The sequence below is a fragment of the Grammomys surdaster genome, unplaced genomic scaffold (genome assembly GCF_004785775.1).
Source record: "Grammomys surdaster isolate TR1022 unplaced genomic scaffold, NIH_TR_1.0 131, whole genome shotgun sequence".
In the NCBI taxonomy this organism is placed as follows: domain Eukaryota; kingdom Metazoa; phylum Chordata; class Mammalia; order Rodentia; family Muridae; genus Grammomys; species Grammomys surdaster.
The window spans coordinates 7,875,655-7,897,659 of NW_021604589.1; the positions used below are offsets into that span (position 1 = coordinate 7,875,655).

The 22,005-nt window shown below is 37.5% G+C and overlaps 1 protein-coding gene across 2 annotated transcripts in view; it reads left to right on the forward strand.

Annotated features, from left to right (window-relative positions):
* Positions 1-22,005, forward strand: part of Mid1 (midline 1) — a 327,852-nt gene that overhangs the window by 289,058 nt on the left and 16,789 nt on the right. For both annotated transcript variants that reach the window (XM_028761784.1, XM_028761777.1), the window contains exons 5-8: positions 529-677; positions 6,482-6,609; positions 11,353-11,496; positions 20,164-20,325. In XM_028761784.1, the coding sequence (XP_028617617.1) occupies positions 529-677; positions 6,482-6,609; positions 11,353-11,496; positions 20,164-20,325 (583 nt within the window). The remainder of the gene's footprint in view (positions 1-528; positions 678-6,481; positions 6,610-11,352; positions 11,497-20,163; positions 20,326-22,005) is intronic.

The following is a 22,005-nucleotide window of genomic DNA, read 5'->3' on the forward strand; positions in this document are numbered from 1 at the left end:
GGAAAATGTTCCCTCTCTGTTAATTTAATACACAAGTTTTAGGCAGTATGGAAAATAGGAATACTTAATACTTTTATGCCACAACTTTATTACATGGATTACAAAGAACTTTTTAGAATAACGTTCTTTTAATTAAGCCTCAAATTTACACTTTCAGAAATGCTTTATTTTCTTAAGGGCACACTGAAATCCTGAGATGGAGAAAGTTCCATAGTTCTCTAAGTTCCAGAAGCAATTATGTAGGATAGTAGAGGGAAGAACTTCAGTAACTCTTTGTCACTTGCCACTGAACAACACTTTTTTCCCCATCAACAGAGAAGTAATTAGCAATGTAGTGTTTCCTCATAAAACAAATTACTAATGCTTCTCCAAGGACAGAAAGTTTAAGTTCCATAATTGTGCCTTCCAGATTTCAACCTCTCTCTGCTTAGACTTAACAAACTGCTTACCTCTGAAGGGTCCAGCCCTGAGCCGTCTCCCAAGTGAGCCTAATGTGTAACCACACCTGCCATGCTTCTTTTGTTCTAGGTGATGCGACTCCGCAAACTAGCTCAGCAGATTGCAAACTGTAAACAGTGCATTGAAAGGTCTGCATCACTCATCTCCCAAGCAGAACATTCACTGAAGGAGAATGACCATGCCCGTTTTCTACAGACAGCAAAGAATATCACTGAGAGGTGGGTGCAGAGACAGCTGGGAAGTTTTCAGGCTGCTGATTGCTTATATCTGGATGTGACTGGTTGGCCTTGCTCTCAAATTGACTTGTTTTCTGTTCGAGGTTGAGTATCAGAGAGAATAGAAGCTTTTGCTGTTTTGCTCCAGCTGAGAATGCTTCCCTTAGACATAACAAAACCCTTTCCAATAACAGCCCACAGTTCAAGGTCTTCATATCAACAGTTCACCAGTTAGACTAAAACCAACCATTTTATGTGTGGAGGAGTGCTGGGGTGGGGGTGGGGGATGGTACAGAAATAGCATTTGTTGTGAGTCTCAAACCTGATCTTATCATATTCTTGTTAACAAAGAATGGAGGTTTAGGCAAAATACATAAAAGGCAAACTTATCTTCCATTGCACGGTTCATTTGTCTAAAGAAAACAACTGCATGGGTGTAAAGAAAACAACTGAGCGGGTGTTGCCCTCTGTTAGTCTTATATTTACTTGACTGAGATCACCTGACATCACCTGAAAAGGCCAAGGTTGATTAACGTGGGAGAGAAAGGTCAAATGACCAACCTCCCACTGCCTTATTTTAGAATGCCTTCTATTCCTGGGGAGGAAAACTAGAAATGGTGTTACTTGTATAGTCACTTCAGCAGTAAGATGGGTGAAGGTGAGTCTTCTCTTGGTACACTGACTTGTTTAGTATAGAAATCACTCATTTCCATGGGCATAGACCCATATGATGAATCCAGCGGATCCAAAGAGAATGTTGACCTGTATACAGCCCATGCCACATCAATGAAATCTTGAGACAACACCAAACACCTTGGCTTTCCATTTATTCTAATTCCCAATTGCCCTTTATGCAACACCATTACAGAATTGTGTCATGAAAAGGCCCCAGAGAACTCATTCATTCTGGCCTCTATCCTAGAGCAGAGATCTCCTTACTGTTTCAGAAAGTAAATCATTTTCAGCTTTGCAGGCTATAAGGGATTTATTACAGTTACTCACTGCTGCCTGGGTAGCTCCACTTTAGCCACAGGGAGCAAGTGGGTGTGGCTGTTTGCCAATGAATCCATTCACAAAACAAGTTGCAGGTGTTCCTTTACCAACCCATGGTCTTTAGAGGGGAAACATGCTCACCATCTTAATCACTTGAATTTCTTCAAGAAAAGAGAAAAGAAACTAACACAAGTGCTTGCTTGGGTCAGACTCCATTTTCACCATGCTTGAAGAAGATACAGTATTTTTATAACCCTGGTCTCTTACTGGTCAGCTGGCTTCACTGTCTTCTTATAATTGAGAAAACTTTGTTTTGCAGCTAATTAGCTTCTTATCTCCCCTGAAGGACATGAATAGCTGCTGCCCTTAAGATGTTCTCTTCTCCCTATTTCAAGAGATGCAGGTTCCTTTCCTTATGGCTCCTAGATTTCAAGGGTCTGATTCTTTGCACTTCTCATCTAAACCATGTCTACTTTCTTTATTCTCACATTAAAAACAACAACAAAAACCTTAAACACCGCTGCTTTCCATTGCACTGAATACAATGTAAAGATGGTTTACATGCAGGTCAGAGACCCCCAACTGAGATCTGACAGTACACTTCTCTGTCTATGAAAGACCAAGCTGCAAGACTGTTATATATATGCAGAGGGTCTAGATCAGTCCCATGCTTGCTTCCTGATTGGAAGTTAAGTCTCTGTGGGCCCCTATGGGACCATAGTTAGTTGATTATGTAGGTTTTCTTGTGTCTTTGACCTGTCTTGGACCTAGAATCCTTCCTCCCCATATTCCACAAGATTTTGTAAGCTCCCCCGAAATGTTTGGCTGAGAGTCTCTGCATCTGTTTTCATTGGTTGCTAAATAAAGCTTCTCTGATGGCAGTTATGCTAGGCTCCTATCTGCAAGCATAGCAGAATATTATTAACTGTGTCAGGGGTAGGCTCCCACTTATGGCTTGGGTCTCAAGCTATGACAGTCATTGGTTGGCCATCGCCTCTATTTCTGCTTCATCTTTACCCCAGCACATCTTGAGGGCAAGACAAATTGTAGGTCAAAGGTGTAGTGCCTGGGTTGGTGTCCCAATTCCTCCTCCATTGCAAGTCTCACCAGGTTACAGCAGATGGCTGGTTCAGGTTCCATATCCCCCATTGCTAGGAGTCTTAGCTAGAGTCACCCTCATAGATTCCTAAGAGTTTCCATTGCCCTAAGTTTCTAGCTAGTCTCAGAGATGCTCACTCCTCTTCCCAGTCCAATTGTCTCTGCGAGTATTCTCCTTGTTCTTCCTGTCTTCTCCGTGACCTGATTCCTCCTGTTCCCATCCCCACCCCAACTCTTGACCAGTGTCACCCCTCCCACTAGTCCATTCATGATGCTTACTCTAAAATTAATTTGAATAATAAATTCTCTTTATCATGAGAATGCTAAGAAAAATTTCTTCAGAACAGAATGAATTTTCAAATTATCTGGAAATGTTTTTCATTTTGAGGTGATATTTTAAATTTCTTACCAGCACAGACAGTTCAAGGGTCAGTCAGGGTTTTCTTAAAAAAAGAAAGAAAGAAGGAAAGAAAGAAAGAAAGAAAGAAAGGAAGGAAGGAAGAAAGAAAGAAAGAAAGAAAGAAAGAAAGGGAAAGAAAAGAAGAAAAGAAAAGAAAAGAAAAGAAAAGAAAAGAAAAGAAAAGAAAAGGAAAGAAAAGAAAAAAGAATTCCAGTTGGCAACTCTGGAGAAATGTTACTTGGTTCTAATAGTCAGATCCGATGTGTGAATTTTGGAATGCTGTCTTAGGATATTGAGAGGCTAAAAGATGTTGTAACAACACTACATTTCCAGGGCCAAATGTGTTTGGGAAATCTTGAGCTGACCAAAGATCAACACATTTTGTTTTTGTGGTACCTTGATGTTTTAACCATGGTGGTGTGCAGTGTTTGGCAAAGGACCCATGAACAGGGTCTCTGTAGACATGGCCACCTTCTGGAATACTGGCTCTGTGTATCTAATGACTGAGTGTTCTGCAAATTAGAGATACCAGAGCAGAAACTCATCAATAGGAGTAATGGATAATCCCTCTACACATGAAACACATATCCACCTACACACAGGCACATACACACATGGTAGGGGAGGTGTGGGGTGTAAGTATAAAGCAAGGAAGCAAAAAGAAGTCTATCACTAACAACCCTGTGGATGTTGGCAGAATAAAAAAGCAGAAGATGGGCAACAAGGATTTGGGAAATAAAAACATCCCCTAAAATGTTGAATTTGGCAGCGTTCCTTTTACCTGTCACTCCAGTGGAGGATTTGAAATTGTAGCCAAAGATAAGCATCGTTCCTTCCACCAAGGAAAGAAAACCTGTAGGTGTTAAAAGCTGCAGTAATCTCCAAAGATTTCTTCTGTCAGTCTTTGCCTTCCAGGCTAGGCATTATCTTCCTCCAGCTTCCCACTCAAGTTTCCCACTGTCCAAATAGTGGGAGCATTTTCTATGTCATTTGATTTAAAGAAAACATTTTACTTATTTTTTGTTGACCTGAGAAGCAAAATAAATTTGGGAGTGCAATCTATTTCGGATGTGCCTGAACAAAGAGGCTTCTGCTTCCAAGAAGGGAACTAATATAGCAAGATTATCTGTACTCAGATTGGTCTCAATTGACACAAGATCTGGTTTGCAGGAGAGTCTAAGAGAAAGCCATTGTAAGTTTGGTACTTGCTTCCTCCAATTCTCCCAATTGAGGAATATGAAATAGAACTCATTGAGTTTTTTTTATTATTATTTTAAAATATTTTGAGGCATGCAAATGATACTAAAGCATATCTTTTTCTTTTTCTTTTTTTTTTTTTTTGGTTTTTCGAGACAGGGTTTCTCTGTGTAGCTCTGGCTGTCCTGGAACTCACTCTGTAGACCAGGCTGGCCTCGAACTCAGAAATCCACCTGCCTCTGCCTCCCAAGTGCTGGGATTAAAGGCGTGCGCCACCGACGCCCGGCTTAAAGCATATCTTTTAAATTGACTGCATTCATCCTAATTTTTTGGACTCTTTGTTATATGACACACTTTTCATGAGTATTTGTTAAAGGTACATTTGAAATAGCATCCATTTCTGTATCCACCCAGCTACATTAGCTATTATAAGACTTTTGAATTTAAATCCTTCAAATGTCACATTTAGTCAATAAAATCATAACATTGTTGCTCTTTAATTAGTCCTTGTGAGCTAGTCAGGAGGTGATGTTGCATTGTCTACAATCGTTTTGCCACTTGAATATTTCATTTATCTAGTTTAAATTGCCTTAGACTTTCTTCCTATTATCAATTTGATTAGGACATTACAGATTAAACAATCTACTTTTTTCCCTAGATAACATTGAACTTTTGCCAGAGATACAGCTGGAGAAACCATATTTGAGTTATTTTGCATATGTATTCTTTTTCATTGTTGCGAAATTCTCATGAAGTAAAATTAACTGGTTATAGAGAACAATTTAAAAGCTACACCTATTCTGAATATTTCATATGACTCATAACCCTTTTGTCTAGCTTTTTATAATATGATGTTGGCATGATTCATGCATATTTTGGCATGTGCCAATACTCCATTCCTGTTTTGTTGCTGTGTACTATTCCTATTGTATGGATAGACTCCTAGCCAAGATACAAGATCTTTGTGAAAATCCAAAGCTTAAAACCTATTAAAAGACATAAGAGTGGCTATAATGCCTAGGATAACTTGCTGGTATCAAACTTTTCTCATGAAATGGGAGAGTACACACCTGAAGTCCTCCTTACTATTTGTAAGCGAGCTCTGAAATCTTGTGTAAATGAGCATCAGTGATCTTTATAAGAAAATAAGTGATTACAGTTATAGCGGCAAAGTCATTTCAACTTCAGGTTTCTTTTTTGCAAAAAAAAAAAACAAACCATAGTGTCCTAATGTTTATGAAACTCAACAAAAACATGAAACACATCAAAATAAGTCTAGCATCATTTTCTATGCTCAGAAGTAGAATTATTCAAGCCATGGTTTTCTTTGTCTAAAGATATTTATTTGCATTTTAGAATTCACTAGAATGTTCTGCCATTAGTAATTGAACTTTCCAAATGAACTCAAGAGCACATAGGAGACAGACACATATACCTTGCTTTATATTTTATACAAGCAAGTGCTCACCAGAAAACCTGAGTGTGGAGAAAAAATTGTGTGCCTACTGGGGAATTTCTGAGAAAGCTTATGAATATTTTCCATGGCATCTGCTGGGAATATGGTGGGAAAAAATTGAATAGAAGGAGAATGAAAAAGAGCCAGACAAAACCCCCTTTTAATGTTTATTTTAGTGAGAGGCTAGTAATTGATTAAACTAATCCAATATCTGGAAACATTCTTTTTTAATCTTCACTTTGCCTTTTATGCAGTTTGAAATTTTGGAGACTCCCCTTTGAAGTGGAGCAGGGGCAAGTCTGAAAGGAACAAACAGTTTCCCAGACAGATGTGTGAAGAAATGCCCGAAGCTATGTGCTTCTTGCTGGAGTTAGATGTGACTGGGCTAGGCTGTTAAATATACAGCAACATGAAATATGAATATTCTTTTGCCTCTATTGGGACATTTTTCAATAGTATAAAGAGGGATAGCACAGTGTTACTTTTCCCAATTCCTTTGCTTTTTCTTTAAGTTTGTTTTGTGTTAGTGTATTACACCATTTCAAGAGGGTATTTTTTAAAATCCTGATATTTCTTTTCCTTTTATTTTTTTCCTCAGTCCTTCACAGTGATGATAAAAGCCACCTTGACATTTCTTAAAACGTTGTTTTGTTTAAATTACAGAGTCTCCATGGCAACTGCATCCTCCCAGGTCCTAATTCCTGAAATCAACCTCAATGACACATTTGACACTTTTGCCTTAGATTTTTCCCGGGAGAAGAAACTGCTAGAATGTCTGGATTACCTAACAGGTATTATCTTACTGTCTTTTATGTTCTCTCTGGTACAGTGTACATTCACTTTGCCATTGGATAAATTATTTTTTAAAACTCATACATGTGCTTCAGTCTTTGAAATGCTATCTAATAGTCCTATAAAGATTAATGTCCACACTGTATTTTTAGCCTAAATAATGCAGACTAAGTATAGATTGGGACAAAAAAAATAAAGAGAATCCCAGTTGCTAAATGTGTCCTTACCACCATTTCCTAGCTCTTAACATGGGGATGGTGAAAGTAGTAGCACTTCTGGCCATCAGAGACAGTAAAGTTTCATGAGTATCTTTCACTATGATAGAGCATATCTGACTCATAGTATATTAATGGTATGAAAATAAAAACCACATGAATAGCTGGCCATCTATACCTCTCTATCTCTTTGTATTTGTGATCTTATCTTAGTTGTCACAGTATCAATTTGGGTAAAACAAAATCTTCATTTTAGAAATGGTAAATTTTAGCCATCATGCTGAAGGTCAGATACAAAGGGAGTGAATACAATTAGGATCTGGCTTTGTTCTGTATGAACTGTACAGACCTCTGCATTTTCCAGGAAAAAAACTGAATTTCATGTTGCTCTGGCAAACATCACATAAATCACATTGCAATTCCAGATGCCACAGTTCATCCCTATACTTTCTACTTGGCTTTCCTCTCCCTTCCCACCATCCCTCCCTCCTTCTCTCCCTCCCTTCTTCTTCCCTCTTTCCTTTCTTTCTTTTTAGCTGAGAAAACAATAAGGAAAAGAAACACAAAGAAAAGTTGTGGCTACCTATATCCCTAGGAGTTAATCTAAATCTTTCCTTAGGTGTTAGCCTTTGAAACAAGAGCTGGACTCAATGGTTGATAGAAAGAATGAGGGCCATTCAGACAAGTTATTTGTGTTCCTCAAAGCCACCAGGACATGTGACTTCAGGAAAGCACCATGTATACAGTGAAGCCAGATGTGCTCTGTACTGAGGACATAGAGCCTCCTAGAAACTGAATCCCTAACTGAGCATGGTGTTAGTTTCTCAACTCCTAGCCAGTATGTGCATGTTTGTGAGAGAGTGATTGGGGAGGGTGGAGCCAAAGAGAGGGAATATTGTGTAGCATTTGTTTTTGTATTATCTGGCTAAAAAGCAAGGAGTTACACAGTACATGAATGGTTTTTTCCCCTTGTTAGAACTCCAACTGCCCTTTTTAGCCTTTATTCTGCATTTGCAAGCAGAGCAAGTTATCCAACAAGACATCTCCTTTTATTGTATAATTCTCTCTTTCAAATGTACAGCTCCCACTAAAGAAGAAAGAGTTTGATTCACAAACCATTTACTCTATGGAACCAAACTTTGTTTGAAATATTTATGGGCGTAATGCCTCCTTTCCTTACCTTTTGCCTTTGAGTTTTGTTTAAACTATTACCATCTAGTAGAACTTTCTTTGGTGATAGAAATGTTCTGTGTTCATGATAGCCAACATATTAGTTATTGAAAACCTGAAATGTAGACGATGAATTGTGATTTTTTTAAAGAAAAAAAAAACTGAGCTGAATATAATTAGAAGTTAAACAGCTACATGGTGCTCATGGCCACTAAATTACAATGCAATATATGACCCATATTTTCTTTTCCTGCTCTGACATCTTCATTTGCTGTCTTTATACAACATGAATACGCTACTTACTACTGATGTTTTATTCAAAAGTACAGGGAAAAGGAAGGAATAATAGCAAAATGTCTTGGCTAGCCGAGTATGGCTTTGTTTATTATTATAAAACCAAAACTCTTCCACAAAAGACTTACCTAGCAAGTTTTCACTAAGTCTCATGGACCAGATCCATGTTACAAGGCCAGAGGAAATTAGAAAATTAGATATTTGCCCAGGAACAAGATGTTTTTGTACCAAATTTTCTTGCTATACTTGTCTGATCAACAAAAATGTGTCTTCATTCCCCAACAATTAATAGTATATTCAAAATATATGTTCATTTCAATTTCTGTAGGAAGAGGAACTCATTGACTAAAAAGGAAACTGTGAAAGTAGTCTGCACAAAATTGTAACACACATGCCATATGTCATCACAATGGCTGTTTATGCCAATCTAATGGTCATATCAGATACCTTCGATTTTGCTTTTTTTGAGCCATTAACCCTAAACTCAGTCCACTTGTAGGTATAACATCAATTCTTGCCAGAATATACAATACTTGGCTGATAACTGCCAAGTCCAAATAGTTGATCCAATATTTATAAGCAGGAAACAAAGTGTTTGTGGCATATTAGTCCACCATTCCTTGTGAAGTGTTTGTGATGAAAGCAAGAAAATAACAGTTCTGGTACTGATTGTTTGGGTATTGAAATTGGCAGCATGCTGCAGTTTGCATTTACAGAAAATTAGAAATTGACTTTGCAGGACAAACCCATTGGGCTTACAATCAAAACAGGGCTAGGCTGCCTGGCTGTGCAAACAAGATTTTTTTTCCTATGACATGCCTCTAAGTGGTATGTCAAGTTAATAACCCATAGAGGTGACATTTCCTTCCTGGTTACAGCTACTGCCATGTGGCTCACAGCTACTTGCCTATTTTGAACTTGCATTTGCTCTCTATTTAATCATATATTACTAGGTGGACAGAAAAAAATCTATGTTTCCACAATGGTTAATGGAGAAAGAATTCAATTAACTATTTGGCTTACAAAAGACTAAGTTGTTTTTCATGGGTTTATTCAGCAGTGATCTCACAGGCTTTATGACACAGCTGGACCTGCATGGCATACATTTCCTGATTGGTATCACTTATTCTTGCAAATCCAAGTCACACTGCTCAAAACTATATTTTGCATGTGGGCTCTTCAGAGGACAGATGCTCAAACACACATTTCCAGGAAAATGTTTGAAGAATTATGATGAATGTTTATTTTGTTCTTTTGAATTTACTTGTTTTTCATTTATGCGTATTATTTTGAGATCCACTGTGTAAGCTACTCTACTCTATTACCTAGAGTATCCTATACTCATGTTCTTTTTGGTCCTGCCTTCCAAGTATTGAGATTACAAATGAGTACTATCATACCCAGATGAGTCCCTTTTTTAGATTAATGGAGAGTCTGTGAAATTCAGCAACAGGCAAAGCTTCTTGTGACTTGTGCTAAATGTCAGGTGTCAAAGGGAAAGCAAAGCAGAATTTTAAGTTTACCATTTCTATAAAGGCCCCGCCCTCTTAGGGTTTCTTTACAATTTACCAATTCTAATCAGAAACTAATCTAGAACAGAAAAGGCCTATGCAATGGTGTAAGTAAATCCATAGAATGCAAATACATTTCTCTCTTTGAAGTTCAGCTCCAGTATAAGAGGAGTATGAAGAAAAGCTGTGGATCAATTCTCTAAACCACAGGCTGGTAAACTTTGACTGGAAAAGGACATATGGCAGATGTCTTAGGTTTTGCAAGCCATATGCTTGTAACTACCCAGCTTTGCTGTTGCATAAAAACACCATAGATGGAGAATACATGAGTGAGTCAGGCTATGTCCCAATAAAACCTTATTTACAAAAATAGCTGCTGTGAGCTGGAGAGGAGGCTTAGTGGATAAGAGCACTAGATGTTCTTCAAGAGGACCAAGGTTTGATTCCCAGCACTCATGTGGTGGCTGTAATCTTATGCCCTCTTATGGCCTCCACAAGCATAGCATACACATGATACATAGACATACATGCAGGCAAATAATTGTTTACACAAAATAAAATAGTAAAAAGAATAACTGTAGTTTGTAACCCTCTGCTTTAAAATATTATTGCCAGCACAAAACACTTGTAGCCTTGTCTTTTCTTCCTTAATTATTCTCCTCATAAAATTAATCGAGAGTAAGTGATTTAGAAATCACATGTTTTAATATGATTTAAATTTCTGAGCTGCTGGTTTGGTGAAACAAATAAAACAAAAGGTATCTATAGTGATAAAAGCAACCCAATGCAAGCATTTATGATTTCTTAATAAATGAAAATATATTTCTAAAAGATGACTGTTTACTAAATGAGATAAAAATAGGAGTGCACTATTAATTTTAGCAAGACATTAAATATCTATTAAAGGAAAAATTTTAAATTATTTCATTGATTTATTAGCATATAACAGTGATATTTTCAAATATCTGGTGTCATGTAATGAGAGGTTGACATAGTAGATTTCAGGCCAAATCAGGCCCTGTGGCTATTTTGTAAATAAATTTTTATTAGAGTATGGCCATCCTCATTTATGTACAAATTATCTACATCTGTTCTCATGGCAGGGTTAAGTAGTTGCAAGATTAAAGGTCTGTCCTACAATACATAAAATATTTAGCATATAGTCTTTTACTAGTAAGGTTTTCTAGCCCCACCACCAAAAGTGGATAAAATTATGAAGGTTAGTCTCGGTTACTTTTTCTTTGATGTATTTTCCTTATACACAAGAAGCTATTGTTTTCTTACTCTCACAAATATATTCTCATGATAAATTGAAATGATATCTTAATGGCTAGCTGGCTTTAGCCACACTGCTTATAAAAAAACAACAACAAACAAAAAAACCCTATTCCATAAGTAGACAACTAAACACTTTGGAACCAAAATCTCCTTTTATATGATAGTAGTTCTAGTAGACCAGTTTAGAAAAACTTCCTCTAACAGTTAAATATCTCTGAATTGTGATCCTAATGGTATCTGCTGCTCCACTGATATGCGTTCTTGATGTCAACAGCTCCCAATCCTCCCACAATTAGAGAAGAGCTCTGCACAGCTTCCTATGACACCATCACTGTCCACTGGACTTCGGATGATGAATTCAGTGTGGTCTCTTATGAACTCCAGTACACCATATTTACTGGACAAGCCAATGTCGTTAGTGAGTATCTCATGGCTCATTTACTTCTCAGTTTGATGACTCTTTTCAGATAACCTGGGTGAAGGAGTATAAACACCAAAAGGAGATGATGAGGAAAGAATAAAATTACAATATTTATTGGTTTCTTTTTCCTGTTCAAGGAATGGATAATGCTCACTTGTATTGCAGTAACGAAAACAGCTGGTCAAATAGCAATGAAATTAGCAACCTCTGGAAAACCACGTGGATGTAGTTTGATAAAACAAGCTGGTAACAACATATACACTGTAAATCTATTTATCAGTTTATAATTTAAAGATCAAAACAAACTATTTGTATGTAAAATGTATTCTTAGAGGTTAAAAGTATAAATATTAATTAGAATGTTGGTTATATCTTGGATGGAATAGAGAAAAATGTCACTGGGAAGAAATATATGGCCAAACTAGGGATATCAGCTATCAGTAAAAGTGTTTATCTTGCAAACATGGAAAAAAAGGGTTGAAGTCTCTAGTACCCATGTAAAATAACCAAGCATAGTGGCAGTTATCTGTTACCCCAGTATTGGGGAAATTTGAAAACTATAGAATTCTAGGAGTTCAATGGCTAGCCAGTATAACCTAATCAGCAAGTTGCAGATTCCATGGGGACACTGGGTTAAAAACTAAAGTGGAATAGGTCAAAAGACGACACTCAGTGTTTGACCATAGAGTCCACATACATGTGCACTATGTGTACATACATCTATACTCACACACAAACACGTATCCTGCCGCCTACACACATACATATATACAAAAGAATATATGATGCTTCATAGGACTAATAGCAATTTCTGGATGATAACTAATATGCTTTAGTCATTTTATCATGCATATAATTTTATGTACTATTCTAAATGTTGTTTCAGTTTTCAAAAAAGAAGAAATAAGGAGAAAAATAAAGGAAGGAAGGGAGGAAGGAAGGAAGGAAGGAAGGAAGGAAGGAAGGAAGGAAGGAAGGAAGAAAAAGAAAAGAATTTACTAAAATGAAAAGCTGAAGAATTTTCTAAGTATCTGGTCCCACTCAGAGATGGTTTAGGCTGTTACTTCAAATCTTAGTAACCACCACCTCCTGGGAAGAGCTAGACTTACCTGGGATGCAGAGGGGCTCCTCTGTCACTGATGCTTGTTTGATATTTGGCATTGTGAATGTTATGAACAACTCAAACAGCAATAGCTGGCCATAAAGGTTATAGCTGAGTTATTTAAATAGAATTGTACAAATGGCAAAGGGCTCAAAGAAATTACTTTACAGAGGAAAAAAATCTGAAACTTCTTTAGTGCTTTTTTTTGGTTAGGTTGTGATGAAATACCAGGACCAGAAGCAACTTGTGGAGGAAAGAGTTTATTTCATCTCACACATCTTAACGTTCTCCATCCAGGAAAATCATGATACAAACTAATGAGTAGGCCATGGAGGAGCACTGCATACTGGCTTGCGCCTCATGGCTTGTTAAGCATTCATGACCCCCAGCTTGAGGGTGGCACTGCCCACAGTAAGCTTGGCCCTCCTATACAAGTCAACAATCAAGAAAATGCCCCAAAAGAGTTTTCCACTGATCTATATCATGGGATATTTTCTCAATTAAAGTTCTGTTTTTACAAATGACTCTAGCTCGTATCAAACTGACAGGAAACTAGCCAGTATGGCAATGGATATGCAGAACATATCAGAATAGAATACAGTAAAAGTTGCTTTTCCACAGAGATGTTTTGAATATAGCCATATTAATTTACTGTGATCTTAATAAAGAAAAGAAAACTTCTCTCTCTCAACTGGTCTTTCCTAGTATATGTAGTTCTGAGGTACACAGAACTTTAAATAGAAATTTGCTTGAAGATTAATTATAAAGGCAATACAGAGACATTTGTTTCACAGTGAATAATGTGCAAATTAACTCCCTCTTAGACACTTTTCTCAGATTTCTTTCTCCCTCCATCCTTTCTATTCCTCTCACTCTCCATCCCCTCTCTCACCTTCTTTCCTTTTTCCCTTCCCCTAATTTGTTTGCCTTGGAAGAATTCATATAACTCTTGCAGGTTTTATGAGTGGACAAGTGAGTTCTGAAATGTTATGTCAAGGACAGTTTGGTGACCCATTTTGGAGGGAGCATCAAAAAGAAGTCAAAAGCAGATGTGACTAAAAGACCATGGAGGAGAGTTACGTTAAACTGATTCTTGAAAGGTTGTGGCTACATGGAAGTGACATAAAGATATTTGCAGATAGTTGTGTCAGCTTAAAGAAAACCTACATAGAGTGAAGTAGTAGAGCATATTGGAAGATCTTACTTGATAATGCCTGGCTAGAAAATTCAATGCAAAGGGGGAAGCAGTAAAAAATGAAGTACAAGACACAAAGCTATGAAACTGGCTTCAGAAAGCACATGTCATCAGTCATCAGTCACTTAAGCCCAGGGATAAGAGCTGTATCATATAGAGCCACTCAGCTTTGAATTTTATGTTGGGGAATTGAGCTAGGCAGTAATGGGCTCAGGTGGACAATCTGATTTGCCAGCACTGGAAAGAGTGGAAAGGGATAGGATGGGCCTTTTGAGGGAACTACCTAAAGTGTAGGAGTAACCAGGATCTCTAAGTGATACTCAGCTGACAGGAGATGAAGATACTTCTGAAAAGACTCCTCAGCCTTGGTACCACAATCACAGTCTTTTACATAGTCTAAATGTCTTTGGAGACAAGTCTAAATCACACTTGTTATAAGACTGAATTCTTTTGAAATCATTCTTCTTCTCCAATTTCACAGGTCTTGTTGCATGGCATTAATAAATGGCAATTTTATGACTGCTTGTGTATTTCCATAGCATATGAAGATATTTACATTTTTGAAAACAGTAAATGTAGTAAGAAGCTATTCTATTTTGGCACAAATAAAGAATTGCCACATCTCTTTCTGAAGCAGTATGGCATTCTATTTCAAATCCATGCCCTGATTTATCTGTGCCATCTTTTATTGATGAATACTAGCTCTTTTCCAATCTCTGCAAATATTGCCCCTATGAATATCCTTGCATATTTCCTTTTCATGCATGCAAAATTATATTTCTAGTATAATCTCTTGAGATATAATTGATAAGAAGAGATTATTTGCATTTTAATTTTGATTGGCATTGCCAAATTGCCCTTCAGAGAGGTGACAGGTGATGCTTTAAATACATTTTAGCAGCTGTAGGAGCTTACATTTCACTGATTTTGGACATATGTACACTAAACTAAACAAGAGAAACTCAATTTAAAGCAAGGTAAACATGTATTATCTACATGACTGCATAATAAATCCAAGGTCTAATTTAACTAACGCAAAGCCTTAACACATGAGCTTCTATATTATGTAGTGTAGTAGGAAAATGAAGACAGAAAGATAGAAAATATATTTGTGTCTTCATAAGGCATTATTTTGTATTATATTATTATTATATTATATTGATATTATTAATGATTTTATAATTAATTATAAATATTTATAATTAATGTATTATATTGTTAGTGTTTTAGGTAAACTAAGCTAAAGAAAGGTTGTATCAGACTTAAAGATAGAATGCAAAAGATGGCAATAATGTGGATAAGTGAATATGGATATTGTATAAGTAAACATTGGATAAGTGAATAAGTAGGGACAAATGGAGTTATTTAATATCAAAAGAGCAATTCTTGGTCTATATGAGGACTGTTATATTTCTTTGAAATAACTTTTGTTAGACTGAGAAAACTCATTTGTTTTATATTTAACAGAATTATTTCCATCAGAACTTCTTACACAATACCCATGTGAAAGGCTCTTTATAAATGCTGCATGTCTAGGGACCTATTATTTGATGGAGTACCCTTTCCTAACAAGATCTATTGTAAAACTCTATTGAAATTTTGAAAACATTTTTCAAAACCTGCCCAGGGCTCCTTGTGCCACTAGGCAATCTTTTATGTCTAGGTCATGGTTCCCTCTTTTGTTGCAACAAACCATAGTTAATTACTTTTAACTGGCTTTAGTGAGGGGGAACTAGATAATATCTTGAACTAACTTTATTTAATTTCATTACATTTACAAATGTACAACCCAAGTGCAAAAATAGTGATACTACCTTTATTGTTCATTTTAATTGATAGAATGAAGACTATATAATGCTACTAACATTCTTTGTAACAAATAGATATATATTTAATTTATAATGTTTACCAAAACCACTTTTCACATGTTCTTTTAAAATTTCAAATCAGGGCATTGTTACCAGCAAGCTGTTCTTGTCATTTGCAAAATAAGCAGAGGTCACATTTCTTGAGGCTATCATGTGAAATAGTTATATGTAGACATTTGCAGTCACTTTGAAAGCATTCATGAAAGTTATCAAGCATATATTGTTTTTATTCAGAAGAAAGAAGGCATGGTTTACTTCTGTCCAAATCGTTAGACAAGACAAAAGCTGTAGGGATCCATGGAAAGCCTCTGTGAACAGTGTCGACACTGTATAATACTCTGCAGCAAAGTGGCCATTGCCATCCAAGGCTCTCAAATCCCCCAATGTAAATAAAATCATTTAATATGCTACAGTAGGAGAGAAATGCTTCTGACTCATTGTCAAGGAAAAATATTGTTCAAAGTCAAAGGCCCAATTATGCTTCATTACAAGCAAATAATATTCTGGTTTCATTTGTTGTTTTAACATTTCTCCCTACATGGCATGCTGTGAACAGCAGAACACCCAGACAAGTCTAGGAGAAACTGAAGTTTCAATCAGGATAGTTATGTGGGTGTTTTATAAACAGATGAAGTAAACCTGCCCACTAGTTCTGACGTAGTGTATTGTCAAGATAGCATAATACCAAGTGCAAGAAATTAGGTGGTACAATCTGGTATAAAACAACACTAGCAACACATTTCAGGTATACTACAAGGCATCCCCAACATAAATGCCCCAAAAGAACATTGTCAGTGGTTATTTTCTGGCATTTTCAATAAATTCTCAATTATCATCCAAACAGTAATAATACTATAAAGGGAAACAAAAAAAGGTTGGTGAATATGAAGGTAGCTTGCTCACTATAAAGCTACCCAGTAAAAATTTACTACTCTATAATACTCAAGGAAAAATAATAGTGACTTTTTCAAGATAGGGTGTGACACAGTCAGTCTCACATCCTGGCTTTTTTGTGTGAGGGTCTGATACAATAAATCTTGGTTGAGTTAAGATTTGTGGTTGGAAGCCAAGTTACAGTTTGTACCAATTTCAGACATCTGTTCTGTGATATTGCTGAAAGCATCTCCTACCATATTAAGACTTATAGTCTTACTTTTCCAGTATGGCCCATCCCCTCTGTCTCTTACACTCTTTCCACCTTGTCTTCCATGGGGTTACCTGAGTTCTGAGGAGAGGGTTTTGATGGAGACATCCCATTTAGCTGTATGTTCCAAGGTCTATCTCTTTGTGTAATTTCTGGCTGTTGTTCCCATCTCCTACAGGAAGAAGTTTCTCTAATGATAAATGAATAAAGCTCTGCTCCTATGTCTGTTGACTATCTTTCTCTGGTTCTTGGTCACTCAGCCAGTATTAGACACAGGTTCCATCTCATGGAGTGGGACTTAAGTCAACTCAGATACGGGCTGGTCACTCCCACAAGTTTTGTACCACCATTGCAACTAGCATATTTTGCAAGAAGGACAACATTGTAGATGAGAGGTTTTGTTGCTGTAATGGTTTTTATAATTCTCTCTTGGTAGCCTGAAGAGTACCTACCTGTACAAAACACACAAGAACATAGGGATATAGGTTCTATATAGGCAAAGCTCAACAGCTCCATGTTCAGTGAGTTGTGTGGATATCACCATCAGCAATGGGGCTTTCCTGTTCATTTGCAGACTGTAACTCATGATCTTGCCAATTGCCTGGGTTGTTTAGGGGATTTCCATGGGACCTTTTGGCCAACAACTCAATTGTATTTAACCCTGTCCTGATATGAGAATCCCTGTTTGGTGACTTGGGATGTTTCTTCTTACCCAAAAGAGACTTGAGGAGAAAACAAAACGCTCAGAGCTATAAACAATTAGAGGAGACATAGAATACTGTCTTTACTTATTTCACTCAATATTAAATGTACAGGCTCACACATTCAAACTGTTCTGTGAGTCTCAAGTTATTTCTTTGTTTTATGCTAACTTTTCAAATCTCAAGATCCTGTGATTAAAAAAAAATGTTCACAGGTAGAAATAAAAAGAAGTGACAGAAAATTTATGAGACCAAATGACTCAAAGGGGAACATGAGAATACTGTTTTCTCAAGATCCAGAGCCTGTGAAGCTTGGAGATGGTTCAGTGGATAAAGGGCTTACTGTTCAAGCATGGAAACCAGTGGTTGGATTTACAGAACCCACGTATAAAACCAAGAAGGCATTGTGGCCACCTGTAATCCTACCATTTAGAACACAGATAGGAAATCCCAAGAATAAACTGGCTGGTCAAACTATCCAGAATTGTTAAGTTCCAGGTTCAAGGAGAGATCCTGTCTCTATAAATAAACTAGAAAATAATCAGAGAAGGTACTTGATATTAACCTCTGGCCTCCATATCCACATGCAAACAGCATATGCACTACACACATGTGAACATACACCAAAACAAGGTATACAAAATCTAAATAAATTTTGAGAACAGATTTAAATTTTTCTTCCCATCTGTCATAATTCCAGGTGTAATTTTTAAGTTATAAGTTGGAGGAAGCCTTTAGTATAATCCAAAAACAGACTTCAGGGAGCCTATGACTATCATGCAATGCTATGTGAGTATTTTTGGCTTGGAGTAGATGTGTAGTGTGAATTTCTTCTCACAGAAAGGTTTCATTAGATTCTCAGGGATGTGAGACCACAAAAGTAAGGAATTGTTTCTTGAGAGACAGGTGAGGTAGAAGTTGCCTTAAGATCAAAGGATCTAACCCTTTGACTTGCAAATGAACCAAAAAGGAAAGAGGGGGGAGTTGAGTTTGAAGCACTTCAGGAAGTAAAGGGGTCTGGCACTTTCCCAGAGACTAGTACTGAGAAAGGAAACTTCATGACAGCCTAGTCACCAGGGAAATGGGAAAAGGTTGTATTGGAGTGGAGATTGATGAGTGGAGAGAGGAAAGTTGGGACTGATACCAAAACGAAGTTTCTAGCACCAGTCAGCTGCAAAACAAAATGGGCTTCCCTTTTTCCTACATGTTCTTCCAAGCCTCATAAATCCTCAGCCCACATCCTGCAAAATACATCCAGACGAACAACCCTACTCCACTCAGGACCAGTGACCCCAGGGATGCAGCTGGTCAAATATCCTATGGATACTTTCTCAGGGTTCACACTAGACTGCAAGCTGCCCATAAGTAATGCTGCTCAGTCTTCTGAATCCACATTAATATTGAATCATAGACCTCTGTGGGGATCATTTTTGTATCTCTTCTATTAGAAGTTGGATGGAGTTGGGTGAATTGTGCTGGCTTTGCTGCTGCATTGACCTAATGATAAGGTTGTTGTCTCAGTTAAAGTAACTATTGCTTTGATGAAACACCATGGCAAAAAGCAACTTGGAGAAGAAAGGGTTTAATTTCACTTATACTTCCACATTACTGTTCATTGAGGAAAGTCAGGGCAGGAAGTCAAGCAGTGCAGGAACTTGGAGAGGACAGGAGCTGATACAAAAGCCATGAAGGAGTGCAACTCTACTACTGGCTTGGTCATCCTGCTTATATCACTCAAGACCGCCAAAGCCATGGTTTCCCCACTCACACTGAGCTGGCCTCTCCCACCAGTCAAAAATGCCCCCATAGACTTTTCTATAGTCTAATCTAATGGGGCATTTTCTCAATTAAAATGTCCTCTTCCGAAATGGCTCTAGTTTGTGTCAAGTTGACATAAAAATGAATCAGAATAGCTTCCTTCCATGTCTCCTTTGTTGAAAAAATACTGTCCTCAAAATGGTGCTGCCCTGGTAATAACAGAGATGCAAGGGACCAACAAAAATCCCCAAGCCTACTCTTGAAACAAGTACATTGTCATTTGTGTTCAAGCTTTTAATTAACAAGTCATATAACCGAACCCAAAGCCACAGGGCAAGGCAGTATATCCTTTCTTTTTAGAGGGAGCAGCTGCAAAACCACTTTGGCTCGGGTATGATCAGGAGAGATATAGGAGACAAAATGCAATGAACTGCATCTGTGTTGATCAAGCTAGGTTTTAGTCAGTACATGAAACACATACCTTCACCATCTGTAGGTCTCCTAGTTCATTAGAAACAAGCTTGAATGACCAGTATCATCCAGGAGAGAGTAAGACAGAGTGGGATTAATAAGTGATAATTTTTGTTTCTTCCTCATAATCCTTAATAAAACATCATGTGCATATTCAGAGCATAAGATGCCAGAAAAAAAATACCTTTGCTGCACCTGTTCACACAGACCAGAGTTTTCAATAAGCATTTTCAGTGGCTTGTCCCAGTCGAACACTCAAAGGGAACCTATATAATACAGACTGAACTCTCCATATAGATAACATACCGAGCACTATTTTTATTGGTTATGCCACATAAAAGGTGAGAAAACTCTCCATTTTCCAATGTTTAAAGTTCAAATAATCTAAAATTCTGTAAACATTGCCTGTCTTGTTGGCTTTGCAGGTCTGTGTAACTCGGCAGATAGCTGGATGATTGTGCCCAACATCAAGCAGAACCACTACACTGTACATGGCCTACAAAGTGGCACCAAGTATATCTTCATGGTCAAGGCCATCAACCAAGCTGGCAGCCGCAGCAGTGAGCCTGGGAAGTTGAAGACAAACAGTAAGTGCTATGAACTCAGCAAAGTTGTCATCTCACACTTGCTTGCCTCTGGGCTAACATTACTCCCCATCATTCTTTTACCTTTTCTGTTTTGTGCCTCACTGACAGCCTCAGAAAAGTAAATAAAGAGCCACTGTGAAATACTAAGGTTCCTAGCAGCTAGGTTCTAAAGTTGATCCTCTCTTCTAGGCTGTGTGGCCATTGATTTCTCTCCATACCATTGCTCTTTTTTCTTGAGAAAACAATCCTGGAGAAGTTCTTGTGAGAAACAGAACAGGTGCTTAGAAAGCTTGACACAGAGGCAGCCTCTGTAAATGGTAGATAGGATTTTTTTCTTTAGCAAGAAAACAAGTTCATAACTCTTTCTTCAGAAATTCCTTATTCTGTTCAAAATATAAGTCTGGGTCTTTAATTCTCAATCAGGGGACAAATCTGTCTTTTCTCCCACAATGCTAGCCCATGCAGGATTTAATAATGTCTAGAGAGATCTTTCTGGTTTGTCACAACAGGGGAGAATGCTGCCGGCATGAAATGAGCAGGAGTCAGACATAGCAAACATCTATGGTATACAGAGCAGCTCCCACTACAAAGAATGATGTAGCCTAGGACTGTGCCTTATGGTTCTGTAATTTTCCTTCTGCTGTCGCTGTCTCTGTCTACATGTGTTTTGTTTTATCCTCTCTTCTTTCTTTACATCTTTTGATCTAGAAATATTTTGCTATATAAATATGGTGCCAGTCGTGGGGTTGCTAATCAACAGAAACAGTGAGTTTTCAAAAGGAACTCCCACTTAACTATATCCTTGTTTCCCAGGGCATAGTAACACATGTGTTAACTTAAGGATAAGCAGAAGGTAGAAGAAGATCACTGGATTAAGCATGAGAAAGCTGAAATTCTGCCACAAGATATCTATGTGGCTATAAGACTCAAATATTTTTTTTCTTAAACAAAACCGTTTTATTTTGTGATGATTTTAGATTCCCAGAAGAACTATAGCCGTTACAGAGAGGTCTGTATACCCTTTCCTCAGCTTTCCTTAGTATTAACATCATAGATAACCTTGACACATTTGTCACAACTAAGAAGTTAACATTGGTACAATTCCTCTTGCCTGTGCCCTAGGCTCTATTCAGATTTTACAGTGTTATCTCTAACATTCAGTTCCTATCGCAGGATCTAGGCTAAGAACCCATATCACATTTAGTGGTTCCCTACCTTTTTCTCGTTTTTTAAAAGAAGTTTTTGGTTCTTCATTTTAAAAATAGAAATATGTAGCCACATTTAGAAGCTGTCACACAGATAAATTTGAAACAATTTTGAGAACAGCATTACAATATTATGCCATGTTTTGTTAAAACCATATACCACATGGAAATGAATGTATGCACACTCATCTCAATAGCTTTTTATTTACACTCTAGCATCCATTTGGTCTTTCAAAAATGTTGGAGTTCCTAGTAAATTTTAGATGCTACACAATGGACTGAGAATATTGTGACAACATTCAACTTCAGATGTTCTTCTCTCAAGGAATTTGTAGACTTTTGGAGAAGACAGAATACTAAGTGTTAGATTTTCGAGCGTAGCTTAGGCAGATAACGCTAGACCAAAAGGTTCCATGAGGCGGGGGGGTGGTGGGGGTGGGGGGGGGGGGGGGGGATATTGAGGGGGGCGGGCAGA